We start from the raw sequence: 27,018 nt of genomic DNA, 5'->3' as shown, positions 1-27,018 counted from the left end.
GTTGGGTAGCCAACAGTTTCCCCACCCATAACATATACTACGTTGGGTTATGCAGACAGTACTCTCTCCTGCCCCTTATGTGTTGCCTCCTCCTCCATTCTTTTAAATTCCAGAATCCCTTCATTTGAAACATCTGAATTATTTCACTACAATCCCTTGGTGAGTGGAGAGATGGCTTTCTAGGGGCTGATGTAGGGAGGCTGTCAGGCTAGTTCAAGACCTTCCTGCCAACCCAACAGATGTCAGTGGCCTCTGTGGTAACAGCTTTTAACAAAGCCAGGAAACATTTCCATGAATGCATTTGCCCACCACTGCCGCTAGCCGCAATGAAATTCTGAGTGAAGCCACAGCGGGCTCTGAGAGACTAGTGTGAAAACACTCCCAAGGACTCTTCAGACAAGCTTAAGCTGGAAATGTTGCTGAAAGAGAGCAGCATTGAGTCTGAAGCTGTAAACTGAGATTTGCAGCTTTTCTGGACGAAGCGGAGCTTAGGAAGGATCACCATGTTAAGGAGCAACTTGGCATTAACTTTATTCTATCTTCAGTATAATTTTAAGTACATAAGAAAGGTTTTATTTCCACAAGCCTCGGGAGAGAAATACAAGTCACAGGACAGTTTCAAAATAAAAAGAAATTGCATATCTTTTGTTAAGTTTCATTTTAGTGGGGGGAGGGAATCATTAATGTGGCAAGAGGGAAATAAGATATGCATATGCTATCCAAAAACACTTATGATTCTGGTGCGCAGGCAACTCCCTTTGGTGGGTCAGTACAGTACCATGCCTTTGGTCTCGGCGCAAGCACTGCAGTGCCATGCTAACACACACACACTGGCCTTCCGGTGGAGAAGAAGCTGAGCGACAGAGAGAAGGACAGCCAGAGAAAGTCTTCCAGACTCTACAGGGTAAATAAGCTCGAATGGAGGATTGGAATGAACTTGTGCTTACAAATAATTAAATACTGGACCTGGAATGAAGAAGACTCATCACTCCCTAGAAAAGAGAGATGGGCTCCAAGGAAAAACCTGTCCTGGAAAGCCTGGACAACGCTCAGTTGCTCAGAAGAGGGACCCTTTGGGCACAATTTTCCCTTTAAAGGAGGGCTTGAATGGAAGTGGGTGAGCAGCAGTTTTCTAGCTGCTGGACAGACTCCTGGAAGAGGCGAGTGGGGAGCCTGTCCCATGGTAGTCTTGTGGCACCTGTAACTGAGAGGTCTCCCCCAACATCATGGCACAACACAGAATTTTACACTGAGCACGTAAGGGGGAAAATGGGGAGGTGGGGTGGGGGAGGAATGCTATACATGCACCAGTCCTTCAGCTTTTGGTCCAGCAAAGCCATTCCTGGAATCTTTGAACAGCCCCAATTAGATTAAACAGAATGAAGTCAACTCCCTTGTACTTCCCCCAACCCACACCTTCCAGATACACTGTCACACACACATATCACTGGGGACTCTATACCCTGATAACTCACTTTACTCCAAGAGGAACCGTCTTCCTTTGCTTAAAATGAAAGGGGAAGAGAAAAACCTCTAGAACCAAGTCCTTGAGATACTGGCTCCAGGGAGCACAAAAAGAAAGGCCAGACAGAAGTTGATTGGTGATGCGGGTTTGCCTGACCAAGGGGAAACGCCACACTTTCCTGCTGATCAATTGATAGAAGCAAATGATTCTGCCACCCTACCCCAAATCCTAGCCTGAGGTATTTTCAGTGAAGGCAGGTAGGCAAGTCTCTCGGGGAGAAGACAGAAGCAGATTGAGAGCGGAAAAGGTACAGGAAAATCTATAAATCATCCCAAAAAAAGCAGATTTGTCCCACAGCAGTGGTGGGGTGAATGTCGAGCGCCAGGTCAACTTATCCAGCTATCTCCGTGACAGTGGTGACTAACTTCTGCCCATTCCACTGTGTCTTGAATTGTTCTGGGATTGGGAACTCATTCTAGGGGGAAACAAAATATTGGAGTCAGTAACATTTACATGGAAGTGACTTGCAGAGACGTACAGCTTTCAAAGCCCCTGTGTGCTCTCTGCCCTTTAGTACAGCCACACCTCTAACACAAAAGCTTACTGCCATCACAGGGAGAGCCTTGCTGGATCTGACCAAAGGCCCATTTAGCTCAGTGTCCTGCTTTTCAAGAGCGGCCAGCAGGATGCTTCTTGGAAGCCCACAAGCAAGGTACTAATCTGCCTGGCTGCTCCCCTCTCCTACCCCTCAATAACTGGCATTCAGGGACAAAACTGTCTTGAATGCAGACCTTCCACTTACATATCTTGTCTAAATCAGCTGCATGCCAGGGGTGGAGACATGAGAAAACTGCAGAGGCGCCTAATTCAGCAACAAAGCTATTAACATCCCATTCAATATATCAACTTAAAAAACAGAGCAAGTACCAAATTAAGCCAGGTCTGGGAATCTCCAGCCTAAGGGGCTAATTAGATCTGGCACAGGTGCAATTTTGGCCTCCAAAGCCATGTCCCCCTACCACATACCTGACTTCAAATGCGATGTCAAGTAGATGCAGCTGCCAAAGCACAACCGGGGCCCTTAAAGAATACTCTAGGATGCCTGGTGGGATCTGCAATGCAGCCAGCCACCCACCCACCCAAGAGGAGCATGAAGTTGGCACTAATCAGCAGTAGCTTGGCTGGGCTTGGAATCTTTGTAGTGGGGCTTGCCATGCTACAGAGAAGAAACTATTCATCTGACACAGTGATACCAGGTTATGACAGGTGGGCAGGGCCCATTCCATCTGTCAAAGTAGCATGCTGAGGGTGAGGGAATGCAGGATTCAGCCTGTCAGATGGATCCAGTTCTCCACCCCAATATTAAGCTCCTTAGAGCTTTGCTTCTTGATTCATGCTCCTTAATCCTAAAAGTGTGGTGCAGATGTACACTGATCCCAACCACTGAAAGCCTGCCTCTCTTATTAAAGCCTGGGCTTCTGAAAGGCAGCTAAAATCATTTTGGCAACACAGCTCTTCAGCCTGGTGACTTTTGACCACGAGCTATCCCAAGACGGCTTCTTCCCAATGTCAGCAACAACCACCACCCACAGCAAAGTGGCTTTCTCCCAGCATCTGATTTCTACGCCAAGTAACCAGAAAGAAACTTACAAAATCGCCACTGTCTGTAGGAACGAGGACGTTCATCTCTGAGGACTTGGCACTGACAATCTCACATTCTAATGAGTTCTTGCTCAGGTAGACGTGACAACCGTCTGTCTTGTTGATGGAAATGGTTGGCACTTTACCCAACACCTAGCAAGAAAGGCAAGGATGTTAGACATGGCTAGATCAACTACCACCCTACAAGTCTGAAAGAAACACAGGAGTTCACTTCTCCTTGTTCTGAAAACATCATTATCAATACTCTTTATATGTACTCTTTATAGTATCATATATAAATAATACATCAATGAAGACAATGGATCCATCAATAACACATTCAATTATCAATAAATCATAAATGGTGCATCTTATGAGCGAGGGAAACAAAATTCAATATGTTCTCTTTTCAAGCTCTGAGTGGCTTGTACTTCAAGTGCCACTTGCTCTCAACGTGAACCTGGCCTGGATGCAACATCATCTTTGGAGGTACCCTTTTTTGTCTCATTCCCAAGATGGCAGGACCCAGTAACCCAAGACTGGGGTTTCCACAGGATGCAATTGCCCTTCCTTGGAACACCCTCCATGGAGATGCCTGCCCAGTGCTAACTTTGTTATATTTTCAGCACCAGTTGAATACCTTTTTATTCGTCCATACTTTTTAAAGCTGTGTTTAATCCTATAGGTTGCCATTTTAAAACATTTATCCTAGCTGTTAGTATTCTGTCCTTTGCCATTTTTAATGCAATGATAATTGTTGTACAGGCAACGCCCTCCCCCATTTAAATGGGACTTACGTTCCAAGGTACTGCACAGTTAAGTGAAATCGCAATTGAAAAAGCTGGCAAACACGCTGTTCCACCCCTTTCTGTGACGTTATTGGGCCACTTCTGGGTTCGGAGCAATGTGTGTGCGCGTAAGGGTTGAGGAGCAAGATGGGCTTCTAATTCTGTTAGGGAATCTGAAGACCCTGAATCCCCCCTCAAAGACTACTTCTTCTTGCTCATCTGTTTAAGAGTTCCGGCTCTTCAAAAGAGGCAAGGCAGAGTGAGGACCATTACGAGGTTAAGGGAAAACAGAACAGGGTGGGGGCGAGGGAGTGCAATTACCTGAACTTGGATATCCCGACTGTTGATGATCTCAACAATGCCCACCACATCATCAAACACCAGACCCAGCTTCTTGCAGTTATCTACAAAATAGAGGAAAAGAAAACAGAAAGGACCATTAAGGACCTTTTCCAGTGTGGCTGAAGAATACTTCAGCAAATCCTGATTTAGCTACCCATCCACTGGGTGCTCCAAGGTAAGTCACAACAACAGCACTCTTCATTTGCAGTGCAAGGGTAATTTTTGGGAAAGTGATAAACTAGGGAGGGAAATCCCATGGGGTTTGGCTGCACACACCAGTTCCCCACTTATTATCAGGAAGACACTTGTGGTGAACCCTATTTGACAGCAGGATTTAACTCCCCGCTTTTCAGCTGATGTACTTGGGAGGCCTGGGGTGTTAAATCCTGCAGGGAACTGGTGCATGAAGCCAACAGTGAATTGAATCAGAGAATCGCACCCACCTCCCTTGGAGTGGCATGAGCTGATTGGTGGGCAGGAGTTGTTCGTTTCTTCTTTTTTTAAAGCCTCCTGCCCCAGCCCCAGCTGATAAGAACCTACCCAGTGTGATGGAGTTGATCTTCCCCTTGATATGGAGTGTACTGTTCATGCACTTGTAGACGTAGGCCACCTGCTTCAGCTCTGTGTCGCTGATCACCAAGTTGGAGGCATTTTCTTGGTTCTCCTAAAGAGAAAGGGGGAAAACAAATGCCGCTCATTCCAGCCCCTTCCCTCCTCGGATACGCTTATGACCTACAGATGTGCCTGATGGACAGCAATGAGCCAGCGTCTCCTTACAAGACTCTCTTATTCAGGTGAGGTATGGGGAACCTCTGGCCGCCCAGACTCCAATTCTCATCACTGGCCATGCTAGCTAGGGCTGCTGCAAGCTGGAGTCCAACAGCCAGAGGACAAAGCTTCCCTCCGTCCTTCTTTTAATTTATTAAAACAAAGACTAAAGGTGCTGCTTGAATTAACTGGACAGCAGACTTTAATAAGTACTGCAGATGATGTGCCTCTTCTAAGATGCTGCCTGCTTCAAAATGCATGCATAATGAAAAATGAAATGAAAAATACAATTCAGATTTTTCCACCTTCTCATATGAAATCGCAAGTTATCCATGGCAGCGGGGAGTCTTTTGCGTGGGACCCTTGCAACGCCCCAGCCCCTCGGAACTCACCACTCTCCATTTCTTGCCTTCCAGCTCCAGCACAGGAGGCTCCTTCTTTGCAGGCAGTTTTTGGGAGGCGCTGACAGGACAGGCTGGCTTCGGAGCCATGAAAGGCTTTGGTCCCGTCCGCATAGGACCGCCTGGGTTCTTCAGCGCTGGGTTCTTGTGGGTCTTCATCTCGTCCGACACGTGCTTCAGGCCTAGGAGGGAAACTGCCATTAACGTCCACTTTGAAGATGCCACCAGCTTTAAGAGCTGCCCCTCAGCCATGGCCAGCAGCTACTCTTCCCCACCCAGGCGCTTCCATTCTTGTGGCAGCTTTGCAGTGTGGGAGCACCACAGTGCAGCTCCTTCCCGCACCACTTATCAGCAGCCCCAGGCACAAGCCTTTCCCATGCTTGAGTCACCCTTTCTAAAGCTTCAGTACACCTGACATTACCCCCAAGCAGAGCTTCTCTGCCGCTTCTCTACCACAAGGGCAATGTCAGAGCCAGGCCCAAAGAGCCGCTTCTTACGAACCAAGAACTTCCCCCTGAAACCACCACAGCCTGCATCAGACCACCAGCCATTTGTGCCTTGTAGACAAATTTAGTTCCCATTTCTAGCTTGACACCAATTGGTTGGCTTCAGTTCTGCTTTTACTCAAAAAGCTCAAAATGAATTTCAGCATGGAAGTCTAGAAACCAGGGTTTATAACACCAATGTAATGTAATTAAAACAAAACAAATTCAAAGTAAAATTGCTATAAGCCTCAGGAAAAAATCCACTACTACAAACATATTGTAATGTGTCATATGCTGCTTTCCCCCCAAAACTGTGTCGCTACGGATGTCATTTTCAATAAAGAGCCCCACAATCCAGGGTCCATAGCCAAGATGGTCTAGTTCTGCCCATTCTTCTCTCTCTGGCTAGCTGAAGGGCTTTCAGCAGTTCTCTGGATCTATAAGAATGGAAAGCTTCTTGGCCTCCATCTGTTGCCCCGCTATAGCATCAAGTCTTTAATTCTTAGAGACTTTTGTTACTAAACAGCAGGCACAGGCACCACAGCCTGTGTGGAGTGGTAGCAAGTGGAGGGCTGGACTCTTGACCAGGCAGTCCTGGGTTCAAATGCCCTCATGGTCAAGGTGTTTTCCTCTTGTCTAACACTCAGCCTAACGTACCCCACAGGGCTCTTCCAAAGATAAAAAAGGATGATACACACTGGATTTAGAGGAAGGGGTGGGTACAAGTTTTAACCACGTTAAAAACCATCCCACCCTAGGAAGGAAATCTCTCGCTCCCATCTGCTGCTGATCTAGACAGCCAGTAAAAGGGCTATGGAAGAGTGAAACAGCTCATCACATTTTTAAGGTTTAAAGCTGGTTACAATATGTGCAGAGCATGCCTGACATTTTATCCTTAACAAAGCAGTCTTTCCTCAGCGTACGTGAAAACAGAGACTCAGTGCTCCTAGTGGTATGTGATGCGAGATGTCCCTTTCTCCCCTCCCCTTATTTTTGCTTCTGTCACTGGCAGTCATATGAATGGTGTTGCGCTTAAAATGATCCAATAAAATAGCTTTAAAAGCAGGTTCACGTTCTTGACGGTTCAGCAGGCACCCCATTTGCATCCAGAAGCCAAAATCAGTGGCTTCCAGAGCCAGAGGGAGATCTCTGCATTGGCTTACTGCATTGCAGTATGTGCAATTTACACACAGCACTGTCCTCCATGCATGCCCTCCCCCACAACTACCTGCAATGTAATTGGTTTCACTTGATGAAAAGAAAAAAAGAGGAATTGGTTGGCTTAAGGAAGAATATACTGGAGATCAGAGATTAGCTTCAACTATTTGTACAGGTTACCATGCAGGGGCTGGAGATGCCAAAAATTAAACTCCATCAATTCCCCAGAAAGGCAGTACAAAAGCTTTCCTCACTATATTTGGGTTTCTTGAACCATAGGATACATAAAAGTAAATCTTCTGCATATCATCAACCCTCACCAAGCCCAGCATTGGAGTCCTCTAATAATAATAATATATATATTTTTATTTATACCCTGCCCATCTGGCTGGGTTTCCCTTTCCACTGGGTTTCCCTCTTGGCCACTGCAATTCCCAGGGTGCAGATTTCTCTCATCTTCACTAACCACAAAGGTATTTTATGGACCCACTTCTGCTACCTCTACTCCTTATCCAAAACAGTCACGTTGCTTTCTCCAAGGAAAGGACATTCTCAAAATTCATGTTTTGCACACTGAAGTTGAGCGGCCTGTTTAGCAAGCAAAACTGGTTTAGGGAATTATGACCCAAGGGGTTTTTTTTTGTGGGGAGGGGGAATTCCTCAAGGGGGCGTCATGAATCAGAATGCAGGAAACTGGAATCTAGACACAACAGAACATTCTGTACACTCAATACATCAAAACACACGAGCAGAATTAGCCATGCATTTCTGCTGCGTCAGTGAAAAGCTATGCAAATTCACTTTTAAGAACAGCTTGTAAAAACCAAGATGACCAAGAAATCCTCTAGGGCCATCTGCAACAAGACCATGGGTACAAATGCATCTGTATGGTTCAAAAGATGGGACTATGCTGGACCTTGTCCCCAGATACTGGAGCGAAAGGACCCCTGCAGATCACAAAGGCTTTGTGTAGAAGGGTTGCAATTTCTATCCCAAGTGAGTTTGCTTAGAGCACAGCCATTTGCTCACCTTGCCATTCCATTAACTAATTTCACCTACCGGAAGTGATAGCCTCTCCCTGGTTGATCTGGGCAAAAAGTGCGGAACGGGTTGCAGGGTCATCTGAGCCAGAATTTGTTGAGGTGGGAGCTGGAGGGGGTGGGGGGCCAGGTGGCGGGGGTGGGGGGCCACCAGGAGAAGGAGCTGCTGCTCGGGATCCATTTCCTGAATCAGTTAGAACAGGTCCCTGGAAAAGGGGATGGGACAGGAACAGAAAACAGAGAAATGTCAAGAATAATAAATGCAAGAGTTCTGTGGTGCCTTGAAGATTAGTGTTCAGCCTGTACTCACCGTTTTGCTCCAGGTCAGCCCAGTGGTGTGATACTCCTTAATGTACGCCTGCAGCTCTGTCCAGATACTCAGATAAGCTTTCACCCAGTCCACATGCTTCTTATCTCTAGGAGAAAGAGGAGCCAGGCAAACTAATTGGTCTAGGTAAGGGGGGATATTTGAAACTCCACTTGCAACAGGAGCCATAGATTTCCTACCCTCCTGCTTTGCAGATGGAACTTTTCACAAACTCACTATTCAGAGCTTTCTGGGAATGAAACCCTGCACTGCCCCCCCCCCACTACTCAGGTTCCCTCATTTTCTACGCAGTCACAGCACCATCTCTCTCCCTGCTCTTCTGTATGCTTTCATTAACAGCATTCCAAAAACTTTGCACCTCAGTAGTCTATTCACGGTAACTCCACACCCTTGCATTCTCATTTTCCATGAACTGTCTTCATTTCTTAGCATTCCCTTTTAAAAGTGGAGCCCTCCTTGAGTGGTCGAGTTTAAGAACATGCCACTCCCATTCCAAAAATGGTTAGCCACCTCCTGCTGTTAGGAATCTGAGGGAGATGAGTAATTTTTTGAAACTAAGTGACGCAAACATTGGAAGGTGATCCAATGCTGCCTTCCCTCAAAATCCTCTGCTGCTGGCAGCACCCCATGGCTCCCCATCCCCCCAAGAGGCAAGCAACACTTACACATCTTTGTATTCCTTGAGGATCCGGTTGCTATAAAACATGGCGGCATCAGTCATTTCCTTCACGTAAGGGCCTGGTTTGGGAGCCTATGAGAAGACAGTGCGTCATTAGAAAGTAAAAGTTCTCGCATTTCACCCAGAAGCTTTCAAAACCTACCAGAGTTATTTGGAAGCTGACCCTCTGAGTGAAATGGTTTAAGGACCAGAAGTCAAGCTTGCCAGGAGGTAGTGGACAGAGACGCCATCCCCAAACCCAGATAACAGAGGCAAGGCCGGAAGTGCAGTTTGAAATCTTAAAACTGCATCTGGATGAGAGAAAATTAGGTGACAAGGACCAAGTAATCTCTCAGGAAATACAAAAAGAAACCAGAAGCTTATGGGCACAAAACCAACTTATTGTTAGTTCCATATCATTTTAATGGCAATGACTTTCCCCTAATTCAAGGGTGGGGAACCTGTACTCCATCACCTCGAGGCCACAACTACCTTTGTCCGCAATCTCTGGCTATACTGGCTGGGAATCCAACAGTATCTAGTGCACCTCAAGAATCCTTGGAAGTGTAGTCTGGAGGGATTGTTGAAGCTTCTGTTAAGAAAGCCCTGCCAAATCATACAAAACTACAACTCCCAGGTTTCCCTGGGGAAAGTGAATGACTCTTCGACCAGATTGACACTGCCAACTAAAACTGCCCATGTGAGAATGGTACCATCAGGGGGGAAATCATGCTATCTGTGCAATATTTTCCTCCTAGCATGTGTCCATGTACAGAAATTGAGAAGGGCTATATTTTAAAAACAAAGCTACAGACATAAGAGCAGCTTAAGGAGCTTCAGGGAGGCCTGCTGGCCCTTTGAGTACCAGAACTGAAGAACAAGTTTTGACAGAAAAGCACCAGTTCCTGAGCCCTTACCATGGCGACCCAGCCTAATGCAGGGATGCTCTCACTAACAGTTGAGAGGTGATTGAAGAGTTTGCTGCCACGGTTCTTCTCCCGGAAGTTCTGGACCACCTGGATCTTCTCGGATATTGGCTTCAGCACAGTTGAGAAGTTGTTCTGCAACAACAAAATTACAGAAGATAAGCCGAGCAAGGTGTGAACTGCTTAAAGCCTGCTGGTCTCTGCCGTCATTTAGATTGCCTGCCCCGTCAGTGGACAGATTTGCACATAAAGCTAAGTCAGGGTTTGTTTGATGATCCAAACTCTGCCCAGCAACTTAACTATGGTTTGTTTACTGTCAAACCATAAGCTGAACCATGGTTTCCTGTTGACCTATGAACCTTGGTTAGCTTTTTAGCTATGGCTTGGCATTCTGTGTGAAACTAGCACCCTTCCTTAACCATGGTTCCACCCCAAACACTCACAAAGCTATAAAGGCACAAGGCAAGAGCAGCTGGGAAACAAATCCTAATTGTAAAAAACAAGTCATAGCTAAATCATGACTTAAGTTATAGTGTTGTGCTAACCAGGCCAGTGACAGTATTATCCATGTATTAAAGATGCTGGGAGAAAGATGATCCTAATCTTCGTCAAAGGTGCTCAAGATAGTGTATAGAGTCCCCACCCCCCATTTTAACCTCACAGTAACTCTGCAAGGCTGGTTCACACCAAAGAGAATGAATGGCCTAAAGTCACCCAGCATATTTCACAAGTGGTTTTCTTGGGGGGCGGGGGGAGGCATGTACACCACCTTGAGCTCCTTGGAGGAAAAGCAAAATATAAATGAAATAAATACATTTACCTACTGCCTTTGTCAAAGCAATCAAGCATTTTTTGTAATTCAAAACGGCAAGACACAAGAGGAAAATTGAGCAAGGAAGGAAGAGGAAAATAAGCAAGTGCCAGGTAGCAATTGTTTCACTGTGATATATAAGTTAGTTGACTGATCCATAGTAGGCACTTCTGGGGAAGGAGGAACAAAGTAGCAGATAGGCCAGGTTCTGTACATCATGTAGTCACGCAAGAAAGGAAGGTACTACTTTCCTACCAAACCCTAATTCCTTCTCCTGGACAGGAAGGTGTTATGGGATAATCCTACCAACGTACACACCTGGTACCACCATTTGCTAAATCCTGTTTAGGATTCACTCTAAATTTATAGATTTTGGCTTCCCGGAAAATGAGTCCTTGTCTTGGAACAGGCACTTGCGATACCCCAGCACCCATGAAGCCATGCCATGCTGCCTGCAAACGGTCTCACTATGTCCTGCCATCTGGAGGTCCTGCAACTTTCTTCCTATCCTTGAGGTGTCTGATCTGTGGTCCTTCGTATCTTGTTAGATTCGAACTCCCATCAGCCCAAGCAAACAAGGGAGCCAGTAGTCAAGGACAATGGGAGTTCTAGTCCAGCAATATCAGGAAGGACACAGGCCAGCCATCCTTGCCCTATGCAAATTAAGGGGATGGGGTAGAAAGCTTTATTATGTATGCGGATGATACCCAGCTCTACCTCTCTTTTAAATCAGAACCAGTGAGGGCGGTGAAGGTCCTGTGTGAGTGTCTGGAGGCGGTTGGAGGATGGATGGCGGCTAACAGATTGAGGTTGAATCCTGACAAGACAGAAGTACTGTTTCTGGGGGACAGGAGGCGGGCAGGTGTGGAGGATTCCCTGGTCCTGAATGGGGTAACTGTGCCCCTGAAGGACCAGGTGCGCAGCCTGGGAGTCATTTTGGAGTCACAGCTGTCCATGGAGGCACAGGTCAAATCTGTGTCCAGGGCAGCTGTTTACCAGCTCCATCTGGTACGTAGGCTGAGACCCTACCTCCCCGCGGACTGTCTCGCCAGAGTGGTGCATGCTCTGGTTATCTCCCGCTTGGACTACTGCAATGCACTCTACGTGGGGCTACCTTTGAAGGTGACTCGGAAACTACAACTAATCCAGAATGTGGCAGCTAGACTGGTGACTGGGAGCGGCTGCCGAGACCATATAACACCGGTCTTGAAAGACCTACATTGGCTCCCAGTATGTTTCCGAGCACAATTCAAAGTGTTGGTGCTGACCTTTAAATCCCTAAATGGCCTCGGTCCAGTATACCTGAAGGAGCGTCTCCACCCCCATCATTCTGCCCGGACGCTGAGGTCCAGCGCCGAGGGCCTTCTGGGGGTTCCCTCATTGCGAGAAGCAAAGCTACAGGGAACCAGGCAGAGGGCCTTCTCGGTAGTGGCGCCCACCCTGTAGAATGCCCTTCCAGCAGATGTCAAAGCGATAAACAACTACCTGACATTCAGAAGACATCTTAAGGCAGCCCTGTTCAGGGAAGTTTTTAACGTGTGATATTTTACTGTATTTTTGGTTTTTATGGAAGCTGCCCAGAGTGGCTGGGGAGGCCCAGCCAGATGGGCGGGGTATGAATAAATTATTATTATTATTATTATTATTATTATTATTATTATTATTATTATTATTACCAAAAGTGTCTAGTGGGAGAGAGTAGCCCACTCCCTGACAGTAAAGGAGTTTTTGGCAGTAGCAGACTCTTTCCACCTCACCAGCCACTGTGTGTGTGTGTGAGCTTTTTCCTCCCATGCAAGTCAATGGAGCAATTTTTTATTGGAAAGGAGCTGTGTGCGAGAGAGAAAAAACAGAAAATACAGAGCATGCACCACAAAGTGGGGGTCCTTCGAAAATGTGGTGACTGACCACACCCCCACAGCTGACCATGCCCACAACCCTTTTCAACAATCCCAGGCTGAAAGCAGATGGGAATCCCCACTCAGAAGACCACTTTTTATATCCTTTGGAATAAGGAATCTAGTTTCCAGCTGCACCTGCCCTTGAGCTTTACCGCTGAAATACAAGGGGTTTCCCCAGACTTACCGCTGTGGGTTGCTGGCACTGAGATGCTGTCACCAGGAGAGCCCTCTCTGTCATCAACCCTGCATGGACCATGTCAGCCTTGGAGGAGAAGAGGATACCAAGAGGCAAAAGGGGGGAAAGGTGCGCATGAATTAGTTGCATATATATTGCTAATGGGGTGGTAATATACTGACAAAAAGAGCACCAGCTGTATCCAATGAGGACTGTGCTGCACATGTGATGGTCAGTTTCATATTAAGAGCCAAAAGCTCTGAAGTATCAACTGCAGCAGCTTCACAGTAAGACCGACTTTCTTCTGTATGAGTTTGGGACGCCTGGAATATGGATAAGAGTGTGCATTTTCTAGTTCCCTCCCTATACTGTATACTTGATACTTCAAAATCACTCTTCCATAACGCCAATCAATTTGATCAGCCCCCGTTTATTCAGGCAGTTTTATTACTTTGTTTTAACCTTCTTCCAAGTGTGTAGAGTGGGGCACATGTCTCCCTCTATCACAACCCGGTTCATCCTTAGCACATCAGAGAGAATGTGATTGCCCAAAGTCAACCCATGTGTTTCATGGCAAGGGGGATATTTCAACCCAAGTCTTTGTGATCCTAGTTCAACACTGTAGCCAGTGCAACTTTTCTAGAAAGAGAGGTGCCGGAACTCACCATGAACACCTCTCTTTTTCTCTTATAATGGCAATGGTGCCCACCTGAGAGGTGCCAGAACTGAGTTCCAGTGAGTTCCAGGTGAAAAAAAGCCCTGACTGTAGCCACCTGTTGGATGAACTGCCCTTTTAACAGCTGCTGGTATTGGTTGTTTACGGAGAAGTAAGAGTGATTTGGGGCATTGCTGGTGTTTTTAAATAGACTGACAATTTGTAGACTTTTGTTAGAGCCATTGTAGCCTGTGGTGTGAACGTAACTCTCCTTGTGCACTACAGTTTCTGGCAAAAAATACTTGCATGGTTTTGAGACACTGCCGAAAATAACTCCCTGCAAATGTGTACACATAGACTATGGGGGGATGGATGGGCAAACCACAGATGAAACATTTACTGCACCACTTCCAACTCTGGGGGGGGGGCGCAGATGGAACATTAGCCAGCTACTTTCCAAACCTAAATTTTGAGTGCAGCAAGCAAATGTTCTCCCCAAATAGGAAGGAAGCCTGAGCCTTACGTGTTTTTGGACATCACCGCCAATTTCTCTGCTGATCTTCATGTATTCCGCTACTGGACCCGCCAAGAGTGTGTCAAAAGCCTGTACATACTCAGCTATGTCTGTAGAGGAATGCAAGCAAGTCAATCATGAGAACCGAGAGACAGCAGATGGATTTGGTTTGAAACATTTGCAAGTCATGTTGTGCAGTAAGCATCTGTCCTCCACTCCAGCCCCTCCTTTCCCGGCCGCAATGCACAAAACTTTGGCAGAGCACTCTAGGTTTATTAAAATCCTTGCCTGTTAGCACCCAAGTCTTGGCTCTAATTAGATTTTTCACTTTTAAAAGGAAGCAGCTGGACTCTAAGTAAAATGCCAGTATCATTGCTGACACCAGAGTAATGTGACGCCAATGTTTAGCCGCTGAGGGTTGACAATTAGGGAAATTCACTTCCTCTTCCTTGCATATCCCAATCTGGTTTACACAAAGTCAGCTGCATGCACTGACTTTCCTACTAAGTGGGAGAAGTTAAAGTAATTCATCCTGAATGCACTGGTCAAGTCAGGGCCTCTCACCTTTGGAAAGGCCATCTCCACAGCCGCCCTGCGTGCCAGGGCCATGGGACATCATCTCCAAGCGGCCCACAGCTCTCTCCAATCGCTCCACAAGACCGTGCAGCTCTGTCATCTCTCAGCACCTGCAAAGTTAGACCATACATTCAGAGGAAAGCTTGACGGAGCCAATATTAATATACATTTAATCAAAGGGCAATCTTGTACCAATCTCAGACTGAAGTGAAGAAATGGCAATTGAAGACTATTTACTTACTCTTGCTTACTGTACCTTTTTTGGGAACAACTCCCTGCTGAAAACAAACAAGGTCCTGGCCAGAAGCTCTGGGTCCACCACCCAACAACTGTAAACAAAGATAACTTCTCATTTAACCTTTTTTGGTGCACTTATTTAATTGCAGGTGCTACACTGTAACTAGTGGCCCCAAAATGAGTACAGTATTTATCTCTGACCAAGTCATACTCAGAATAGTCTCCTGGAAATCATGACTAACTTGAGTCCATTCATTTCAATAGGTCAACTGCAAGCATGACTCAGTATCAAAGAATCATAGAATTTTAAAGTTGGAGAGGACCAAGAGGGTTGTCTAGTCCAACCCCTTGCAAGGCAAGAATTGTTTTGCCCAACATGGTGCTCAAACCCACTGAGATTAAGAGTCTCATGCTCTACTGACTGAGCTATCTCACAGGCTCTGAGTTGTAGTTGAGTTGTGTGTGCACTGACACTCCAGGGGTATGGATGTATTTTAATGAGCCCTGGACACTGCATGTGTGTCACAACACCTACATTATCAGGAGCTGTGCAACAGGCAGACACACAATTCTCTGACCTCCAACAGCCACTGGCTATCTTGGTTGAAAGATCACAGCCAAGCTGTGCTTTTGTGCCCTCTAGTATGGAAAAAGGGCTCAAGGTGAGCCTAGGCCATGGGCCTGGGCTGGTGATAGCAATACAGACTCAAGGCTACAGTGAACATAAGACCACCCCAAGTTTCATCTAGAGCAGGATATGGTCTAGATTCAGGATATGATGTGAAGGCACATGAGGCCACCACATTGCTGAGGATAAGTAGGCCTGGTCTGTCAGTGCCTGTATGGGGTGTCCATCTGGAAACCACATGAATGCCACCCTGGGTCCCATGACAGAAGATGGATGGGATATAAATGGAAGAAAAGTAATGCAGCAGCCTGTTTCTGGATGCGGACAGCCTGATCCTTTCAAGACCCCTGCAGAGCCTAAAAGCAACAGCCCTTGCACCTGATATTCAGAGGTACCCTACCTCTGGATGTCCCCATTTAGCTACCCAAGCTAACAGCCAAAGGCAAACCTGTCCTCAATGAACTTCCCCAATCCATTTCTAAGGGGCATCTAAACGTCCATCACATTATGAAACAGTTCCCATAAGTTTATTATGCATCAAGTGAAATAGCTTTTGTCTTCCCTATTAGATTCTCTCTTCTCCTTGGCTTCCAGGTAATGATGCACTTTTATCAAAACTGGTACCCTCCAGATGTGTTTGACTACAATTCCCATGCTGATTAGGCCTGAGAGTTGTGGTCTGAAACGTGTGGAGAGCACCTGGTTGGCAAAGGGTGAGTTAGACAGTCACAGAGTGCTTTCAAACCCACATAAGAGGTAAGCAACCCAAGCTTCCTCGCTCTTCTCATCTAAATGTACAGTACAGGATCTGTTTAGAGCCAAGAGGAGGGAGGGCAGGCCTAAATGAGTATCATAGAGAAACCTAACACTTCTGGCAAATCCTAAGGGCTTGTCAAGGGTTGCAGTGGCTCCTCTCTTCTCCAATCAATAGAGGGACAGAGTCATAAAGCTTACCTGAGGCAGACACTATTTTAAAGCAATCGCAAAACCATCGAAGCCACCCAGTCCCAACCATGGCGGACAAATTAGCATAGGAGGCCTACTACACGGGCCAAGACAAGCCAGCTGCCCAAGATAATGAACAATGGCATCCCTGTTCATGCTTTTGCACAGGACCTTGTTTTCCAAGAAATGCCGAAGGAGAATGGATTTTGGCACGCGAGTTTTGCTAGCTGCCTCCTGTTACAGAAGCACAAAGTCTGTCTGTAGCCTTCTAAATGGGAGACCATTTCAAGCTTGCCTCCCTCCCTAGTGTGATGGGAAAGCCTGGAGGAACTGGCAGCTACTTTTTTTAATCGCTTAGGTCATTTGCACAATGAATCACAGCCATCATTTGGAGCATGAATCACCACCCCAGGCCAAGAGCAGAATTCCCTTATATGCCTTAAGAGCTCAGAACGAAGCCAGGCAACATTTCACTTTGCAATCACTGGCTGTGGCGCAGGACATAAAGGAGGGGGAAACACTTGCTCAGCTATACTCCAGGCTTCTTTGCACCTTAAATTCCAGGCGGATGCAATTAGCTGTACAGCAACTTTGCAGTGTGTCTGTGCAGTACTCATGGGGGTTGTGCAGCTGCCCTTTCAGGGTCCAGTCAAGACACCCAAGCAAAGCGTGGAGAAGCCAGCAGCTTAACGAAAGAGTGTCTGCGGTTAGGGATGACCCATATTTCACAGCAGCTGTCAGTGGAGCAGTTTGTGCTGTGCTGCAGTCCATAACTGTCATGGGAAGCGACAGAGGCAGGCCAACAGAGCACAGCAAACAAACAGCATGTCAATTATGACTAGAAAGCCTGGAAACTTAACCGTGGTTTATATCAATATTGTATTTCTGTTTGCAAGTTCTGCTGAAAGAGAGAGAAAAGAAAAATTGTTTTACGCACACTCATGACTCAGATACTTTTAAGAATCATCAAAAGACCCACTAAAGACACAAATGAAGTCCGATGCAATGTTATCCTTCTCCCCATACACGTTGGCCTCAAAAAAGAGGAAGAGGACAGCTTCCTTCCTGGAACAGACTGCTCTTCTTGACTTCCCCTTTACAGAGGGGCAATAGCGGCTCCTCAATGGCTCCATCTCACCCCCTCCCCTTCAACTAGATCTCGTTTGCATGCAATCCCGACACTTGTTCACACAGCAGAGGGCAAGCTGCCTCTCAGAGTGCAAGAATGAACAGAGATATACCTCTTTGACATCAACAAATTCAACAGATCACTGTTGTTGAGGGAGGAGTCAGAAGATTAAAGGTGGAATGTGAAGTAGCACCAAGGAGGTTGCTCCATTAACACAAACATTTCTGTTTGCCTGATAGAATGATCTCCCCTCTCCTCCCCAGGAGCTGTTCTAGGTGGTTTTCCTAATGCCCCTCCTCAAACAGACCTGGTGGGGGAAAACCCTACTGCACTAGTGGAAATCCTTGCACTGACTTCCACTAGCGTACTGGGTTGAATCCAGACCCAAGTACCCTTCCAGATTTTCCATCCAAACTTACTGGACACTAGGACAGAAAACAAGGATACCAACCACAGTCCATTCTACCCAGCAGAAGGAACCTAATTAAGTGCTTTGCTAAAGAGGGGTAAGGTGAAGGAACAGTTTTACTCTGATTTGTTCAGAACTTTGGCAGCTGGGCACTCCTGGGAGATGTGCCACGGCTCAATGGTAGAGCAGCTGCTTTGCTTGCAGAAGGTCGTAGGTCCAATTCCCAGCACCTCCAGAAATTGGTGAGGGAGACTCCTGTCTGAAACGCCAGTAAGCCAGTACCACTCAGTGGAGACAAGTACTTGGTCAGATACAACCATGGCCTGAGCTAAGCCTGGAACTGTCACCACACACACTTCTCGGATGCTGGAAGGAGAGTCAGATGTTTTTTGAAGTTGGGAAACAACTGCAAAGCAGTTCTGACTTGTGTGTAGTTGCTTACAGCTGCCCACATCTGGAAATGATGCAACCTATATGCATAGTAGCTTCTCTTTTATGGAAAAAGCTGTAGGACTTTTCTGACAACTCGGCTCACAACTCAGTAGCTTTTATATGGGCCTGGCCAGATATTCATACTAGCTTACCTATGCTTGGATGGCCTCAAAGAGGCAAAGAACCAACTTACTAGAAAACAGGCCTTCTAGCCTGTTTACCCAAAAGCAATCCGGAGGTACCATGAGTGGATCTTTAAAAGCCCATGCCAGCAGTGATAGGATCTCAGACCCATTCATACTCCTTCTGGAGACACACACACACACAAACATTTTACTCCACTTTATGATGATAACCCATCTAACAAAACGTGGGACCTTCCACTGCTTCTTCTGCTTTATGCTAGACTACTTTCAGCGACGGAATTGCAAGCTGTCATGCAAGCCCAACTCAAACTCTGCATCAAGAAGTCACGGAAAATGGGAGTTACAGCCCAGCAACACCAGGCTCCCCACCACTACTCTATAGCATCATCATCAGAAAGGCGGGATATGTGCTTCCATCTGCTGAATTATATGGTTAAAGTTGAGAGCAGCCAATTCTAAAGCAGCTGTAAATGGGTCAACATGAACAGTCACCTTGTCCACAGCCAGACATCAACAGGTTGATGTTAAGTGCTGGACTTGAACTGGGGAGACCCAGATTTGACCCCCTATTCAGCCCCTAAGTTCACTGCATAACCTGTGCCAATCATTTGATCCCAGAATTACTTACTTGTGCAAGTGCTGGAAGGATGAAATGGGGCAACTCCAAATAAACTTACTCGAAACAAAAGGTCAGGCTTGCAAAAAAGCCTGATCTGGTTTGCCTGTGGTAAGTCGGCCACAGAAGTTCCTAAAATTGATTCTTTTAGGCCACAAGCATCTAAATTAGGTTATGTGTGGGCGGGCAGTCTAGTAAGATTTTCATAGGCCAGTACCTTGTCAGCTTCAGTAGGTGAAAGCTTTTTTGCTCGCCCATAAACTTTAATGCAGTGGTCAATCTGTTTGCGAGGCTGTGCAGAATACAGAATACAGATGTAAGTCACACGAGGCCACCCTAGCTGTAACCGGCCCATCCATTACACTAAGATTTATGACACAGACCCTTAGAAATTTCCAGTCTAACAACCACAGGCTAAATCTCCTTCATTCCTAGTTTTTCCATTTCATGAATAATTCTATAAAAGAATGCAGGAAGGGGGTGGAGTGGGATTAGGGTAATAATTGGTTCTGTTTCTTTGTATGCATCCATTTGAAGAGAATACGAAAATCAAAATGCAGCTGAACATCTTTTCTCTGCGCTGTCTGAATATGCTGAGACTTTATAGACATTTCAATAGAAGAATTTGTTTGTAAGTGATTAATGGTTAATGGAACAGACAGAGGTGCAGTTCTGCTGCATTCCATATGGGTCTGATCGGATTAGAGCCCCATTACCCTCTCTCTGATTGCATTTCAGATATAGGGATTACTTGCTCCTTGAAAGCTTAGAAGCAGAGTGGCTTCTAACCCAGAGGAATTTGACAAGCTGTTGCAGGTCTGTCTGCGGTGGAACATGAGGCCTCCTTGAAGTGGACCACTAAGAAAATAAGTTCCTGATCATCAAGAAGCTAATGCCTACCTCCAGAATGTCAGACTTCCCTAGTTCTCCCTTGTGGTCTTCCAAGAGATTTTGCAACATGCAGACCAAACGCATCTGAAGCCGGTTCTCAAACTACAACTCTTGGAAATATTTATATTCTTGGAATTGTTTATAAAGGCATTGGTCCTGGACTCAGCTTAACTGCTAGTGTTACATGCTCTTGTAGAAAGATGATGAATTCATAGAAGCACATATCCAAGCATCTCTACATGAAATTTAGGGAAAGCATGGATACTGAAAGTCAGCATTAAGGAAACAAACAATGGTTAAAATTCCAAGGGTACAAAAAGAAACCATGTCTTCCAAGGGCATCTATAGGAAGTCCAGTGAGACCTGCAAACAGAAAGCCATGGAAAATACCTAAGCTGTGGTTTTGTCAGCACACACGCAACAATGATTAGCCAATGCAAACTATGGTTTGCAAACACACTTCAAAGCATGTAATATAGTTGTTAACCTCTAAACTGCCAAAGGACTGTTTTTACTTCAAAGCATGGTTTCATGCCCAAATTTGTGGCTAGCCCTTAATTACTGAAACTTTAGATATTGAGACCCACTGCTAACAGAAAACAAGCCACATTAAACATCATGACTGCATATGGATCAAGTGGTTCAACATATCATTCATATCTGGTTTTATTCTACCGTAACATGTCTCTTCACTGTAACAGAGTAATTATTTCAACCCCTACATCTACTGCCAAGGAGCTCTTACACAAGTGTTACTCAAATACTAATATGCCCCTCAAGTACTCCTTGATTCATTAAAAGTGCCTGAAAAACAAATATGTTCTGAGGCTGGGGTATGGTTTAGAGGGTTTTGTTGCCTGGGGTTGCACGCGTTGTTTTATTTAATGTTTGTGAATTCTTTTGTTATGTTGTAATTAGTCATTTTTCCATTTTGTATGCCACCCTGAGCATGGTTTGAACTATGGAACGATGGCATACAAATAAAATTATGTGTGTATGTATGTAAAAGGTAAAGGACCCCTGGAAGGACTTCGGCCTTTGAATGCTTTTGTTGCATCAAGTGCTGTAGCTCAAACTGGTATAGTAATGTTGCCTTTAAGAACTTTAGTACTGTATTTGCAGTGGGAGGTGGGGTAGTGGAGAATAAAGCCAACTGGATTCGGTTTTTCTGTCACAGCATAGTTTTTAAGAAGTCACACTTTAAAATCTTCCAAGCTGCATTGCTTAATATCGCAAGTGTGTAATTGATGCATGCAAAAGATGCTCACTAGTATTCCACATCTTAAGATCAGATGAGAATTCATTACCATTCCAAAACACAAATGCAACAACTACACTCCTCTTCTCCCAAGTATAAATTCTTGACATGGGGCCTCACGCACCTTGCCCAACCCTACAGCTTGCCTTGCTTCCGTTATCAACCGCATAAGCAAAAACCACCAGACATGCTTTGTTCCAGAAAGAGAAACTAAACCACATTGCCAAAGCCGTGCTAGGCAGTGAGCAGCAACAGTGGAGAAACAAAAGGAGTGTAACACGAAGCCAATATGCAGAAAGAGGGCACCACCCCTGAATTGCATTAATGCACCTAACTTGAGTACTCTTTTCCCATTTGTGCCAAAGCCATATGTTTACTAGAGCTGGCAGCAGGATTCAGAGTCATGCTAGCCGATACTTGCAGGAAGCTTGAAATGCCCACTGAACACATTTCACATCAGAATGCATCTAAAATTCCCCGGAGCAAATCCTGTTGACCTGACAATCGCATGAGCAAATCTCATTTATTTACCTTCATGGGTATATATGGTGCTATACAGAGCAATGTTTATTTACAAAGTAAGAAACTTCTCTGTCCCCAGTAGTCTGCAGTCAAAAAGTTTGCAATGGGAGAGAAAGAGAGATTTCTGTAATGTGGGATGATCTGAGCATGTATGGTTTTGCAGGCACAGACTTTGTTCCAGCTGCAAATACTTAGCCTTAGTTTCAGTTGGGGATAAGTGTGTTGGCCATTTCTTTCTAAATACAACATACTATAGTTATTAATGTAGATATTTGTCACTCAAGCAGTTAAGTAAAAGTCAATATTCACACAGTCATTCATTCCTAATCCTTTGTAGATAAAATCTTTAAAAACCCTTGAGAGAGTCAAGGGTCCATGGAAAAAGAAGGGTCTTACAGATTTGAAGAGCAAGATGGTGGGATGTACCCTTTTGACGGAGAAAGCTACAGTCAAACCTCAGTTGTCGAACATAATCTGTTCTGGAAGCCCGTTTAGCTTCCGAAACGTTCGACAACCGAGGCGTGGCTTCCGACTGGCTGCAACAGCTTCCTGCACTCAAGCGAAAGCCGCATCGGATGTTTGGCTTCCGAAAAACATTTGAAAACTGGAGCATTTATTTCTGGGTTTTTGGCATCTGGGAGCTGAAACGTTCCAAAACGGAGCCTTTCAGGAACCAAGGTTTGACTGTATAAGGAGCAGGAAGAAAATGGCCAAATTTCAAGGAGGCGTTGGCAGGAAAAGTTCCTAGCAAATTGAGCTCACAGAATTTTACCAGAGATGCACAAATGAGTCACCAATACTTGTATTTTTTTTTTACCGCACTTGTACTGCATCCCTTCTCCAAAGAAGTCAGCATAGCATACAGAAGTCTCTCTCATTTTATTCCAACAACCCTGCAAAGTACGCCAGTCTGAGACATAATAACGAGCACAGGATCATCCAGTGAGCTTCATGCTTATTTTTACATTTCTATCATGCAAAATCAGTGTATATAATTATAAGCCCTTGCTGTGCCTGCAAGATTAAACACAATTTTTTACATACAGGTTACGAGACCAGTCAAGAGAATCTTGCAAGCAAGTTTCGATATGAAACATTTCTGTTACTCTAGAAAGTCTGATGTTTCTTACAGTTTAGGAAAGCGTTGTGCAGATGCCCCTGCCTGAGAAGGGAGCGCCAATGAGATGGTGCCACTACAGGAAAGGCCCATGGTGTGGCCGCCATTTTTTGTACTTAAGCCGAAGAAGAGGATTAAGCAAACCCTCAGTCTCTCTCATTATGCAGCAGGACAACTAAACCCAGGCTTTTCCAGTCCAAAGTTCAATTCACACTCCTCTAAACAACTCCTTTGAAGAGAGAGCCCAAATCCACCAACAGCAAAACCTTCCATTCCAACACATTACAAGAGCCTTTGACTGAACGAATTACAGGCTGCTACCAAATATTAATCCAGGAAGTTGTCATAAAGCAATCTGGGTCTATGTCCTGCCTTAATGGAGGACATCTGTAAGTAAATCTCTTTACATTAAACTAAGTTTGGTAGATAAGTGCACCTGGGAATCATTATTTCTTCTCATACAACTATGCAACTGGTTTTCACTTGGCTGTGTTATGTCTAGTTAAGAACCAGAAACAAACAGTACTAGCTTCCTCCTCTCTCACTCTCACATTTGTGCTTACCCTTGGAAGCATGCATCTCACGCAACTGATGACTCAGTGGAGGAGGATCCTTGGCCAAGAGTTCCTGACTAACTGGGAAACGCAGCAGTTGGGAAGCAAAGTGTCTCTAGTGCCAGCGTGCTGCAGAGAAATGGGCAGAAGTCTGCAGCTTCCTTAGACCACAGGGCAAAGGCTTCTATTTTACAATGTCAGATCTATTCTGAAGCTTGGATTGAGGACACTAAATATGCATCTGCTGGCATGTAGCCCCTGCCCCAAAGGGAGGGGGAGGCAATTCAATAGCAATTACATTTAGCATAGCTGCCCTGCTGAATTAGACCAAGGGTCGGCTAATCCATCATTTTGTTTCATCAAACCACATGCCTCTGGGAAGTTGAAAAGCAATGCATGGAGATATCTCCCCTCTTTATTCCCAGTTCCTGATATCCAAGTGCACAACTTCTGAGCCAACCAGTCCCAAATATCTAAGCTAGTGGCCACCACCCTATCATGAATTCCGTAAGTTAAATATGTTTTTGTGTTTGTCCAGAGCCTACAGCCAGCCAGACACATTTATACCTGCATTGTTTTTTTAGATTAGGTTATAACATTTTAAAAACAGGTGTTAAAAAGTTAAAGCCCATGACTACGAGGAGAATAGGGCCGGTTCAAAATTATTTTACCTCAGGCATCAAAGACCAGGGCAAATAGGCACACCTTCAGCATACCATGGAAACTACATTGTGAAGGTGCAACTGACAGCTTAAAGTCAGCTTATGCTGACAAGATACTGACTCCCAATTCAATCCCCAAGCTCCTCCTACCAAGATACAGTAAAACCTTACTCCAATTCGCACTATGCCTCCAAAACCAACCCAAATCTTTCATGGAACCAAAATACACTTTTGTATTCCACCACTCATCTGCAAACCACCGCCTCCTGCTATTTTCATGCCCAGCTAGCTCTCTCATCCATCACCTTTTCAATTCACGACATGACAGACAAGATACCCAGAAGAATTATTTATGTTTACTGTAGCCTATCCACAACTGGTTGGCAGTTGGTTATGTAGTATAAATTAATTCCTGCTGTAAATCTGCTTCCTTCTTTCAGGATCAGGCACAGCAAACCATTTTATGGCTCCTTTTAACCCCCAATACAGTTACAAACCTTCCCACCGTACCTAGTATATGGGCTCCTAACCTGAATTCCAGCTATACTCTTTCCATTAGAAGGTGCTTTTCAGACAGTATATAGACTTCTCTCTTTTCAGAATCACACACACAAAAGCATACTTCCTACTACTAATAATTAATATTGCACAGTCTTCACTGTAAGGTCCAAGGGTGGGTTACGTCTAAAAAGATAACACAGTACAATAAAACAAATAAAACAAACCTGCCCTTAAGTACGATACTATACAACACAAGACACCAGATACAATGGGTTGAATTCAACATAGTGCTCTTTTTCCACCCCAACAGGCTGTTCTAAGGTTCTCCCAACTCTCCTCTGCAGATATGAAGAGGGTGAAAAGGTGGGTTAGAGTTCCATGTTGGGCAGAAAATTCCTGCACTACAAGGGGTTGGACTAAACGACCCTTGTGGCTTCTTCTAACTCTACAATTCTATTATTCTATTTTTTTTTTAAAAAGTAGAAGTCAGGGGAGTCCTGTTGCACTAGAATAAGCCGCTGTGCTACTTTCCACTAGTGCAACAATTCAGTTGAATATGACATGCCAGACTACAGATAGGGGAACACTAACAATAAAAATTCAACTGCCAAAGGCAGAAAAGAGATATACCCTCAATAACCGCCTACAGCTGTAAATAGGGAGTGTATGACACACTTCTATAGAGAGGAAGTTGCAGTTTCGGGATCATTACAGAGAAGGGTCTCTGGTAGGCCATCACCCTCCTCACTGCCAAGGGTTCAGCCCGCCAAAATCAAACAGGATGTGTTGAAATTGAGCATCCTTACTCAACCTAGCGCGCACACACACAGAAACTCTTCGCTACACAATTTGTCATAACTGACTGTGGCTTGCTAAAGTTCTAAAGACAAATCAAAATGCACAATGCATATTAGAAAATAACTGCTGTTTCCATAGCTTTCAGAGGTTTTCAAATCCAAATATCCAGACCCTTTAACTCCTGGCGAAACATTTAAATAACTAAAAAACAAAAACAAAACCCCAAACCTTACAAGGGTGACCAGACCTCCAGCTACACAGAGCCAAATAATAGTCCTGAACAACTTAACAGCTCGCCTTGTCACCATGGCCACTTGACACAGCAGTTCCTAAGGCTGTAATTCCCATGCGCTCCCGAGCGTTAAGCCCTCTCCACCTAACGCAAGTTTCTCCGGAGTAAACACACACATGACTGCAATGCAACTTAACATGTTCAAAATACTCCCTTTACAACAGGCAAATACCAGAGATGACAGCGACCTGAATCCCAGGGTCGTTCCTCGCGAGGATAAACCTGACTGTCAAGCATGCGGCAGAAAAGCGTCCCTTGTCCCTTACCCAGAAAATTAGCGCAGTAATTGGGATTATTCTTGACTCCATCCATGCAAACACTCTCCGCCCCTCCTCCCTGTCCCCGAAGTAGCACCTCAGACACTCGTTGCTTCAGCCTCCCCCCCCAACCCTTTCAGACGTGCATGATACTGACCACTCAACCCCCGTCCCCTCCTTATCCTCCTCCCCAAACACCTCAGTCAAGTACAGGCTACCCTCGGGAGCCTCAGCCGCCGCTGCCTTACCTCGCTCAGCCACGCAGGGTGTGTCTCTCGCTCTCCCACCCACTCACCTCTGCCCAGCTCGCCTCTCCCCGGCTGCTCCACTTCCGCCTGGAGACGCCCAGTAACCCTACCCGCACCACTTCCGGCCTCACCGGAAATACGCTCGCGACCGCTTGTCTGCAACTAGAAGAAGGCGCGAGAGACGGCCAGAGTGAAGGAGGGGGCGGGAGCGGGAGGGGGCGGGGAGAAGAGTAGCCACGCCTCTCTAGTTCGGGTCGGACTGGAGGGAGGCTGGCGATTGGACAAGGCGCGGTGAACGAAAAGGAGCGGGAGAAGACATGGGGCGTGGTTTTCTGGAGAGGGAGGTTCCCGCGAGGGAAGGGGCGGGCTTTGAAATTATGATGGACAGTAAGCAAGGGAGGGGTGAAGGGAGGAGTAGGCATAGCAGGGTAGGCAGAAATTTAGGTGGCGCAGCCTTCCCTGACTCAGAGACGGAAAGAGCTTTACCTGTTGGATTTCTGCCAGCCAGGCACGCGCTGGCCATCTGTGTGTGTTTTGCAGGCTTGGGGTGTGAAATAAAACTGATGCAAACGATAATAAAAATCATGCTTTAAAAATGCTGAAACATTTGAAGCAAAAGTTGAAAGCAAAAATACTTAATTCCTTGGGGAACTCTGGTAAGACATCCTCTTTCAGAATCTATTTTATCATTATATTTTTTAAAAAATCCTCTCAGGATTATTGTGAGGATAAGCAATATAAAAC

General features: G+C 45.5%; 1 protein-coding gene across 3 annotated transcripts; it reads right to left on the bottom strand.

Annotated features, from left to right (window-relative positions):
* Window positions 1-506: 506 nt before the first annotated feature.
* CAP1 (cyclase associated actin cytoskeleton regulatory protein 1) lies at window positions 507-26,474 on the bottom strand. Of its 3 annotated transcripts, none has more exons than XM_083751788.1 (13): window positions 26,322-26,474; window positions 14,621-14,742; window positions 14,066-14,166; window positions 12,897-12,974; window positions 9,992-10,135; window positions 9,082-9,167; window positions 8,399-8,504; window positions 8,108-8,294; window positions 5,397-5,587; window positions 4,777-4,900; window positions 4,216-4,298; window positions 3,116-3,259; window positions 507-1,940 (listed from the first exon to the last, which is right to left on the bottom strand). In XM_083751788.1, exons 2-13 carry the CDS (start codon window positions 14,730-14,732, stop codon window positions 1,857-1,859), a joined length of 1,440 nt encoding a protein of 479 aa, XP_083607914.1. In that variant the 5' UTR covers window positions 14,733-14,742; window positions 26,322-26,474; the 3' UTR covers window positions 507-1,856. The 3 variants fall into 3 exon arrangements, with proteins under 3 accessions (XP_083607914.1, XP_083607915.1, XP_083607916.1); XM_083751789.1 differs by having other exon boundaries at window positions 26,275-26,399; XM_083751790.1 differs by lacking the exon at window positions 26,322-26,474 and adding an exon at window positions 26,245-26,272.
* Window positions 26,475-27,018: the final 544 nt, after the last annotated feature.

This window comes from Podarcis gaigeae, assembly GCF_964106915.1.
Source record: "Podarcis gaigeae genome assembly, chromosome: 8".
Lineage (NCBI taxonomy): Eukaryota > Metazoa > Chordata > Lepidosauria > Squamata > Lacertidae > Podarcis > Podarcis gaigeae.
The sequence above is the reverse complement of the archived record's forward strand: the minus strand, read 5'-3'. Positions and strand labels throughout refer to the sequence as shown.